The sequence below is a fragment of the Sycon ciliatum genome, chromosome 13 (assembly GCF_964019385.1).
Source record: "Sycon ciliatum chromosome 13, ocSycCili1.1, whole genome shotgun sequence".
Taxonomy (NCBI): domain Eukaryota; kingdom Metazoa; phylum Porifera; class Calcarea; order Leucosolenida; family Sycettidae; genus Sycon; species Sycon ciliatum.
In genome coordinates, this window is record NC_088655.1 from 28,135,376 (window position 1) to 28,145,963 (window position 10,588).

At 48.9% G+C, this 10,588-nt stretch overlaps 1 protein-coding gene across 1 annotated transcript in view; it reads right to left on the reverse strand.

Moving 5' to 3' along the window:
• Window positions 1-862: 862 nt before the first annotated feature.
• Window positions 863-10,588, reverse strand: part of LOC135829839 (mitochondrial potassium channel ATP-binding subunit-like) — a gene marked incomplete at its 5' end in the record, with an annotated part of 31,108 nt that continues 21,382 nt past the window's right edge. Inside the window, 7 exon segments of the mRNA XM_065342225.1 lie at window positions 863-1,980; window positions 2,460-2,510; window positions 3,555-3,613; window positions 3,979-4,041; window positions 5,557-5,615; window positions 6,625-6,681; window positions 7,014-7,085. Coding sequence (XP_065198297.1) covers window positions 1,847-1,980; window positions 2,460-2,510; window positions 3,555-3,613; window positions 3,979-4,041; window positions 5,557-5,615; window positions 6,625-6,681; window positions 7,014-7,085 — 495 coding nt within the window.

Sequence of the window (10,588 nt, forward strand, 5' to 3'; positions counted from 1 at the left end):
CTTGTCCGGAGAGAATACCATAGAAATCTACTGCCACGCATAGTCAGCACTCTGGCTGAAACCCAGAGTTGGTACTCGCAAGGGTACCATGCTCTTGCTGAGACGTACATGTATACCTTACAACATGCATAGTGCAGCGAAGTCCTAGATGCGAATAAGAAAAGATGCATGACACCTAAGTAATAATAATATAATTCACGGTTCGCGTGAGTGAGACCCAGCTGAAGGCCGAGTTTCAGCATCCGTAGGAACGCCACCACACTCTATGGATCATAACACATACCGTAGGTACGGCTAAACAAACAATTATTCTTCGGCCTAGACAAAGTCATCTACATGCACAAAACAACGCACAGCACAGCACAGCACGGAATAAGTTGAAGACTACGGACGCAAGGGATACAACAAGCAACTAAGAAAACAGGTGAGCTGATCGCATGCAGTACTGCAATTGGCTGTGACATAAAAAGAAAAAGAAAAGAAGACGAGTCCGGTCGCGCACAAGCCTGCGATGGTGACACGCTCACACCAGTACACAGCCGCACTGCACACACAGAGGAAGCCAGCGTGCCCTCCATGACGGCATGGTGATGCTCTCACACCAGTACACAGCCGCACTGCACACACAGAGGAAGCCAGCATGCCCTCCATGACGACATGGTGATGCAATAGGACACCGGGCACGGAGAGCAAGCAGCAAGTGTACGGCTGATACGGTAGGTAGTGTGACGCGTCTTCTAACAAGTTACGGTGTGTGTGTGGGGGGGGGGGGGGGGGCTTTGAACGGAGCGTGTGTGTGTGTGGGGGGGGGGGGGGGAGGGTCTTTGAACGGAGCGTGTGTGTGTGGGGGGGGGGGGGTCTTTGAACGGAGCGTGTGTGTGCGTGTGTGTGTGTCTGGGGGGGGGGGGGGGGTCATTGAACGGAGCTTGTATGCATATCCAGGACTAGATACCAGCACTCCACAGCACCGCAAGGGGTAAGCTATGTTTGTGGTGCTAAAGTCTCAGGCCAGCGAGAAAACCTGAAAACCTGCACGCACCTGGGCGTAGTACTATAGCCAAGCCAGCGCACGGGCATGAGCAAACGCATGGGGAGCCGAATGGTGAACTCCAAACACACAAATACCCTACAATCAAGCCATGGCAAGTTATCTGACGTGCACAAACGTAGATGACGGCAAGACTCATACGGTGATAGTTGCCGACCGGCTAGGGACAGCAGATCATGGCAATGGCTATGGGGTGTTGGCGACCAGCGGCATCTTGTTACACACGCAGAGAGTTCCGTATTCGCTATTACAAGCACTGCAGTTCACAGCAATAGCTACTGATCGTCGGCCGTACTACTCACAAACTGCCCGTCGGCGGAATCTTGTCACACACGCAGAGACTTGCGTATAACATACAGACGCATGATGATCGGTATGCGGGCTTAGCCGTGACTCCGAGCCACAACAGTCACCAGCATCGCAAAGATACATCAGTGCATGCGGGCGAGACCAGCATCTTTCCTAGCAAGGAACATCTCCAGTGGTGATTGCACCATCACGATATGGACTCACTGACCTGTTCACAGTCATACCGACGTGCAGTATCTCCATGCTCCCACAGTGAGATGTCAACATGATGCAGAGGTGGTGGTGTTGTCAAGATGATTCAACGATGGTGGTGGAGGCATTAAGATAATGCAGCGGTGCTGGTGGTAACAAGACAACGATGGGACGGTGATCCCAAACACACACAATACCACGCACAGCTAGAATTCTGACACACAGCACTCGTGCAGTGCAGAACGCCATCGTCGCGAATGTTTTCTAACGAGAGTTGCGCGCCGCTCGGAGATTTCACTATGCAGCACTTGGGGATGAGCCGGACGCCTGGCGTCGAATTAGGTCAGCGTATACGCCGTTCTTGCGTGAGACCAGCCGTGCATGCGAGCCTTGCTCCACGATACGACCCTTGACAAGAACACCAATTGTGTCTGCAGGTGATACACGGGAACACATATTTACACAAATGAGTACACACACATGCGTATTAACACACACAAACACGGAGGCTTGTGCACACACACACACACACGCACCATGGGGACACACTGTTGCATCAGTATAGGCAGGTCATCTCAAACAAGACAGAGATCAATAAACACTACATTGAGAGAAACATGGACGCGTGTATCATACGGACATATCGCATAACTACCACCGTATTTCCCCGATTACAAGTCGCACTCGACTGTAAGTCGCATCCCCATTTTCAGGTTTGAGCAATATTGTTGCGATATATTCAATTCAGTAGTAAGTCATCCTCGATTGTAAGTCGCACCCCCTTTTTTACCCTGGATTATAGTGTAAAAAGGTGCGTCTTATAATCGGGGAAATACGGTACTTTAAGTATCACATGAGCCAGCAGCACCATGTCGGCAAACAGCACGTGGACAAACATGCCACTACTGACCTGCGTTGCGGATGGTACTGAGACGATGTGCAATCACAATGACGGTCCGACCTATGGTTCGACACATACACAAACACACACAGGAACACACATACTCAGACACAGACACACATACACATGCAGGTACACACACACACAGACACACACATAAACAGGCACACGCACACACAGAGATGCAGACACACACACGCACATACACACACACACACACACGAAAAACGTGCATACATGCGTATACATGCACACACAGACAGACAGACACACACACACATGTATATAGGGAGACGGACACACACACACACACACACACACGCAGAGGCACATACGCACACACATTCACATGTATACAGAGACAGAGAGACACACAGACACGCGCACACATAAGGTGCAATTTAGCCATCAAACGTCTACCCGTCGCCTCAACCTATATCCCGGTGAACAGGTCACAACATTGCCTTCGTTCCTAGAGCTTAGAAGTGTGACGTCAGGTCGTGGACAACTTCGTAGCAACTGGGTACAAGCAACCATTGCGTCCCCCAGTACAGTGGTGTTTTGCACAGAGACTTCACATTTTTACACCATGGCTGGTACAGATTAGGGTAGATACCTCACACAAAGTGCCCAGATACTGTAATTTCACAAATGTTCGGTGCACTTTTATTTTCGGTACTTTCGGTGCGTCTGTTTCATACTGTAGTACCTAAAATTTCAACACACCGAACAAACACTAACGCACATAATCCAATAGGGAACTGCTTCTCTGTACCGAAAATTTCTGTTCACTTAACCTAGCATGTTGCCCTCATACCGAAAATATTGAGCATCGAAAATTTCTGAAACTAGAGTATCCTTTTTATTGTCCTTTTGGACATGAGTCTGCTAGTACCCTGGGTGGGTTTTCACCGAGCACTACCGTGTATATCGGCTTTCCAGCAGCCATTCAATTATGGCAAATGGAGATATAGAATAGCGGAATCAAAGGTGTTAAAAGCTCCTGTGTTTCATGCGTTTGATAAAGCATTCTACCGAGGAGCTGGCTCCGCACGGGATCGGCTCCAAGAGATAGTCTGCTTCATAGGCAATGCGATGACTTACCTTCGCACAGCTTGTTCAGAGCTTCTTGGACAACATGCTCAGACTCCGCATCCAGTGCACTGTGCAAGTACACCCACCCACACACATGCGCGCACACGCGCGCGCGCACACACACACACGCGCACACACACACACACAAAAACCACACACATCACAATTAACCAGTCTGCAAAATGAGTGCCTCGCCTCTTGATGGCCCGAAATGTCTAAGCGTGTCTGCACTGATTCGCGATAATACGTTTAAGTATGATAATCTATGCGAAGACACAGCAATTTACCACTTCTGATATGTACATACAGATTCGAAACACATACACATACACACCTTCACGCATGTACGGACACACACACACACACACACACACACACGTACGGATGCACACAGACACACAGGCGCGCGCACACACACACACACACACAATACCTTGTTGCTTCGTCCAGCAGTAGCACTTTCGGGTTCTTCAACAGAGCCCGGGCAATCGCAATCCTGCGACAGAACACAACAAAACAATCAGAACAACCAGTGCAGAGATATATCACAGTCGAGAATTCAGCAGATTGTCTAAGGTGACACAGCAGTTGTTCTTTTGAATTGGGGACAGATGGCGGTTTTCCACGAGTTACGGCTTTTTAGTATACTGTGGCTTGGCTTTTGCCCTTTTTCATCTCCCAAACTACACTTCGGCCAGCACACGGCCATCCTGAATTGACAGACAGGGTTAATTGATACTTCCTCCGCGTCATTTTAAAATTGTCGCTCCCCAGAGCGATTTTTCGAATTTATTTTGTCCACTCGAAGGGCAAAGAAATCAGCTAGAAATTGAGGCAGAGCATTGTCGACGGACCAAGCTTTAGTTTGTGGCCTCCCGCTTCGCTGCACTTGAAGCTAAGGTCGACGTCTCCATCAGAGTTTGCGGCAGACCCTTCAGCACTCAACAATACGCTGAACAAGACGCGAGTTCAAATTCAGGTCAAGAAACTTTGTTTTCACGCGATCCATGCATCCAGGTGGCAGGCGATGAAGGCAAGCTAGCATTTTCAAGTACAGTGTAACAACCTTCCAGCGGGATAGGGTAAGCAGTTCCGCACCTTCTTTCCTTGGCAAGCGCTTCGCTGATTTTGTTGGCGTTTTCAGACCTGCTACCTTCGCAGCAACATGCGCCACAAGTAGCGCATTTTAGGAATTTGAGAACACTTTGTTCTTGGAATCGTCAACTTCAGCATTTCGTATTCAGGAGAGATACCAGGATTCTTATACCCGAGCTTGCAGTCTGATAAATGCCCACGCGAACGATGTGGGACGGCACGAACTCCAGAAAAACGATATGCGCTCTGTGGCGGGATAGTGCGCAGCGCGATGAATTTGTTTGGTGCAGAAGAGAGCTCCGACAAAGTCCGAGACCACCACGGCTTCAGTAACAAGCAGACATTGCGCAGCAAGGGTCGCACCAATATTCGAAAACAGCGATTCCGACAGTCTGACTAAGACGAGCCAAGTCACAAACATTGCGATATGCGAAGCGACAATTTTAATGACGCGGAGGAAGTAAATAGACCAAGATACGGAAGAGAATGTGCCTGTAAGTCCGCAAAGAACAAGCAAATTCTTTCAGAATTTTTGATGCTGACACCAGCATAGTGTAGAGAGGTGTTCACATCTGTTATGTGACTAAATTGGTGCAGAACACGAACATGTCATGTGGACAGTGGAAACAACATGGCTGACATCATGTGACACATAGATGTGCAGGGGTTGATAAAGTGGAGTTGGAATCAACATGGCCGACATCATGTGACACATCGATGTGCAGAGGTTAAGTGGAGTTGGAACCAACATGGCTACCGACATCACGCGACCCATAGATGCAGGGGTTGAGTGGAGTTGGAACCAACATGGCTGTCCTGTGTGGTCATGTGATAAATGTGAACCACTCTATTGCGAGGGGCACTAACAGAGTACTGTGGGACTGAACTAGAGTTCTATTTACGGTTGAAATCTTACCGCTGCCTCTGTCCACCGGATACGGTCATTCCACGCTCACCAAGTAGAGTGTCGTAACCCTGAGCAGAGCAGAGCAAAGGAATAGGAGTACAGCAATAGCTTGGACGGAGAGACTGTGTGTGTGTGTGTGTGTGTGTGTGTGTGTCTGTGTGTGTGTGTGTGCGAAACGGATGTGACGTGCAGCCAGGAACAACTGCCGTCATGAATGCGAGCATTGCGAAAGACGGTTCTCAAGGCCACAGGACTTGCAACGCCATGCCAAATACTGTTGACTTTGCGATTTCTCTCTCCTCTCTTCTCTCTTCTTGTCGTTGTCTCCCGCTTCTGGGAGCGGCGTGGCCCGATAGGGTAGCTGTACATAGTAGTAGTAGTAGTAGTAGTAGTAGTGTGTGTGTGTGTGTGTGTGTGTGTGTGTGTGTGTGTGTGTGTGTGTGTGTGTGTGTGTCCCATATGGTGCAGTGGTATGTGCAGCGATTTCCAATCGAGAGGTTGCGGGTTCGATTCCCGACGATTGTGGTCACACACGTCTTTCTTCTCTTTCTCAGACTCCTCCTGACTTTTCTTTCATCCTCCTGGGTGGTTACCAACAGCCAGTGCATGCCAAAGTATGTGGTGTGATGTGTGTGCGGAAAAAAATGAAAAAAGACCAAAAAGTAGGGATTCACTGGCCAGAAAAAGCCACTTCATAGCTGTGTGGTGTAGACCAGGCTGAATAGTGGCGGTCAATTCTTCAGCCTTGCAAGTTGTTGAATGGTGCAATCCCAGCACAAGCTGCTATGGCTTCTGCTGTAGCATCGCTATCATCGCCTTCGGCGATGGGCGTCCAATGGTCCAATGGTGTGTGTGTGTGTGTGTGTGTGTGTGTGTGTGTGTGTGTGTGTGTGTGTGTGTGTGAGAGAGAGAGAGAGACACACACAAATACATGTACACAGGCACACCCACACACGCATGCACATGCACGTACACACATACACACAAACACACACACACACACACATACACGCACATGGAAAAGTCAAGGAATCAAATGTGTAGCAGTCAGAGTTAAGAAAAACACAAATCGCTTACATTGGGAAAACTCCTGACAAACCCGTCGACATTCGCAGATTTCGCCGCACTGATCACCTGCAGCATTCGAACACAGTCACACAAACATGTAGTAGACACACACGAGCGGGCGCACACAAAAACACACACACACAACCGTTACACCCACACCCTCACATCCCCCCACACACATTTAAAAAAAAATGATCCGTATCTTGGGACCGTGCGCAAGAAAACTCCAAACAAAAAGCATATAACCGTGCTCGCCAGAACTCCAAGCTAAGCTGATAAAACCACTCACACAACTCTACAGTATGCATTCCAAAAATATATGACAACACCTAGTTTTAACTTGAGATTTTTTTGTTAAACGAAAAGAACACAAAGCACCCAGCCATGCATGCCCTCACCTCTTCATCACTTGCTCCGGGTCTTCCATAGCGTATGTTTTCCATGACCGACGTTGCAAAGAGGACCGGTTCCTGTGTGCAGACACGCACACACACGCACGCACACACACACGCATGCACGCACGCACACACACACACACACACACGGCAGCACAGTAAAGCACCGCCGGGTCGATGAAGGCAAGTAGGGTGCACGCACGGTTCCGCCAGCTAGGTACAGGTGCTCCCTCATTATAACGAGTCCGGTTAGTACAAAAAACCCGTTAGTAAATAGAAATCTGAAATCTCCTGGCGTAACGTGGTCTATCCAACTGTTTACAGGTCCGGTTACGGGTAGGACTAAAGGGACAAGCCCAACTTTTTTTGCAGTTTTCTGTCATAACAAAATAAACGTCACAGGCTGCTCTTCGCAGGTGTCCGCGTCGGAGCGGTCCGGGCGAGCGACCGCATCTCAGTGGGACACTTGTCCGTGGCCGTTGCACTGGAAATCTGGGGCACAGAACCTTGCCAGAGGCTACACACACCCGGGTACCTATACCGGGATAGACAAATCCTTGGTGTTGCTCCTTTCAATTTTGTTCTTGCTGAGAAAGAAACGTTGCTGCTTGGAAAGCTTTCTGTTCACTCCAGCGACTTTCCTCTAGTAACATTGCTCACTGATAATGATCATAGCTCGTGATGCCAATGGTGAAGAGAAGTTGGGTTTCTTGCCATTTGCAACTTCCTGCCTCTGAAAATATTATTATTATTATTACTTGCATGTACGCGTTGGAGTCAACCATGCAAGCATGATCCACAACTTCGCTTATGCTGAACATGATAAACAGGACTATGACAGGGGAAAAAATGAGCTAGAACGATGATAATAATAATTATGATACTTATATTATTATATACAATGTAGCTCATGGGTATTGAAGATATGTCATTTATGAATATGTCCATAATATGAATATTGCAGCCTGAGTGATAATGATAGTGCTATTTCCTGAGTTTGACTGTTTCAGGATCTGTGGGAATATCACAATGCACAGACCCTCATGCATAGATCTCGCCATGCTGGTCTGTCATGGGCAATGGCTCCCAGGCTCTGCAGAGCGTCTACTATTGAACAATCCAGCATTGGCTTGGCGCAGATCTCCCACCATAAAAACTACAGCCGCGAACCACGTAGTGGAAAGCTACAAAAGATGGCCAACCCATTTTCACATGTACAGACAATTTGCAAAAACGTTCCGAACATTCAGGGAGAAGACATTACTTGCATGACACATTGGCAGAACGAACAAGGCAGACTCGAACATTCCAAGATTCTGCAGCCGTTGCGTTTCAGGTGTTGGGTGGCAGCTCCGTTACTGAGGCCGTATAAGTCGTCGAGCTCGGCTAGCCGCCGCCAACTAGTCAGCGCAACCTCGGCCACGCGCTCGCATTAGCTCCATGCCCGCGTTGACGGAGCTCCGGGTGACCAACAAGCCGAACAGCTGCAAGTCGCGACTCCACAATGACACTGGCCGTCCGCGTGCTCTAACACTCCGCTCCACTCGTACTCCCTCTTTAGCCGTTTCGCTGCTCGTCAAGCCCTGCAGGTAACTTGATTTCTTGAAGGGTACAGACGTCTATGCCGTAGAAAGAGAGGTACCGACACAAGCCAGTTCCTCTTGACGGCCGACATGAGGCCCCGCACATTGAAAATTCCTGAATTTTTTCTGAAATTTCTGAAAATATAGCTTGAACAAATAAGAGCTCCAAGTATTTTAGTTTTAGATTTCGATGTGCCAGACCTATCGTTACGAGATGCAGAGATGAGGAGCAAGGGAGGCGTTGGATTAATGCCAATAATGGTATTTATGGCCCAGACAACGCCAGCGATTTTCACTTGTCAAGAGGACAGTCAAGTTGGAGCAGGCAGATGACAGATTATTTGAGCATTTATAGCGGAGTGGGTGGTTTGCTAAAGAGAATCGTCTCAGTACCTCATGGTTACTAGTATCTGACAAATGTCTCTTGTTGCTAGTCTGCATTAGAGCATAGCAGAATTGATCATGTCACAAGTAGTGTCAAGACTTGATGTCCTACGATTATACTCAGATCATGTTGTAACTTCACGGGAATATCCGTCCTGCCACTTTACGCTCTCCAAAAATTGCCTGCAGGAGTCACGTGCCTGTGCAAGGGACAATGCGTTTGCATTGCTTACGGATGCAAGCGGATGGAGTGTAGACCAGATGAGAAAAAGTGATCCGGATATTCAACTAGCTTGGACCGCCATTATAAATTTGCCTGATGCCTGGACTATCTGAACATTGCTCCAAACCAATCCACAGAAGCAATACCCACGCAGGAAGCCAAATGATAAACCCATTCATCAGCTATCGAACCTTTCATCAAAACATAATGCAGTGCATGCCTACTACTACTACTCAAACGAGATCAACGGATGCCACATGCCACACAGATACAACGTGGAGGCTCAGTATTTTCAAGAACCCAGTGCAGTCTAGACAACTAGAACAACGAGGCTTGCACCTAATGTCCCTCGATTTGCTTGCCGTATTTAGTTCCTTGCAATTCTCCCAGGGATATGTACCACAGTATGAGATATATGAGGGATTCCGGCAGCATGATTGATCAATCGGTGTGTGTGTGTGTGTGTGCGTGTGTGTGTGTGTGTGCGCGTGTGTGTGTGTGTTTATGGTAGTTTGAAGCAAGCCGTATCCGAGAACCGGTCACTGAGTCTGCAGTGTCGTCGTCGCGTGTATGTTGCCGTGGTGCTCTCTACCCTCCTGTACGGCGCGGAGACCTGGACACCGAAGGCTCCGGACCTACGACACCTCAACCCTTTCCACCATCAATGTGTCAGATCTATCGTTGGAGTGTCGCGACGGCAGCAATGGGAGACCCACGCAACGTCCTCAGCCCTTGCAAAGACCCTTGGAGTGCCTGAGGACATTGGTCACATCGCACGGGAATGGCGTTTGCGTTGGCTTGGACGCGTGGCACGGATGGAAGATCACCGGTTGCCGAAGTGTGTTCTCTTCGGTGAACTGCCTGCCCCGCGCCCCGCGCGTGATCCACGCAAGAGGTGGAGGGACGTCGTTATGCATGACTTTGCGTCGGTTGAGCCACCTGTACCAACATGTGGATGGTACGATGCAGCCCAGAACCATCCGGAGTGGCGTGCCATTGCCCGTCGACCACCCAAGGCACCCTCTGCTGCTGGCTACGGTTGCGCCTGCGGCCGCATGTTCCGTCGAAGCGGCGACCTGAAACGCCATCAGTCATTCTGTCGTGGACTGGAGAAATAACAATGCGCTATCATTGCTACGCAATGGGCAAGGTCAAGGTGTGTTTATGGTGGTACAGGACATGCTATGTACGCCTCTTTGGTCGCTCACACATTATCCATTGCCGGCATTGGTTACACGTTATTATCAATGTGTTATGACCTTCGCTGGTCTGCACACCCACCCACTCTACTCTCTACTCTACTCTCTAAAGTTGAGACTTTCGTTTGCCATTTCATCCGGTAGTTTGACTCTCTGAGAATATCCCTGCTACATGTACATGTATAATAT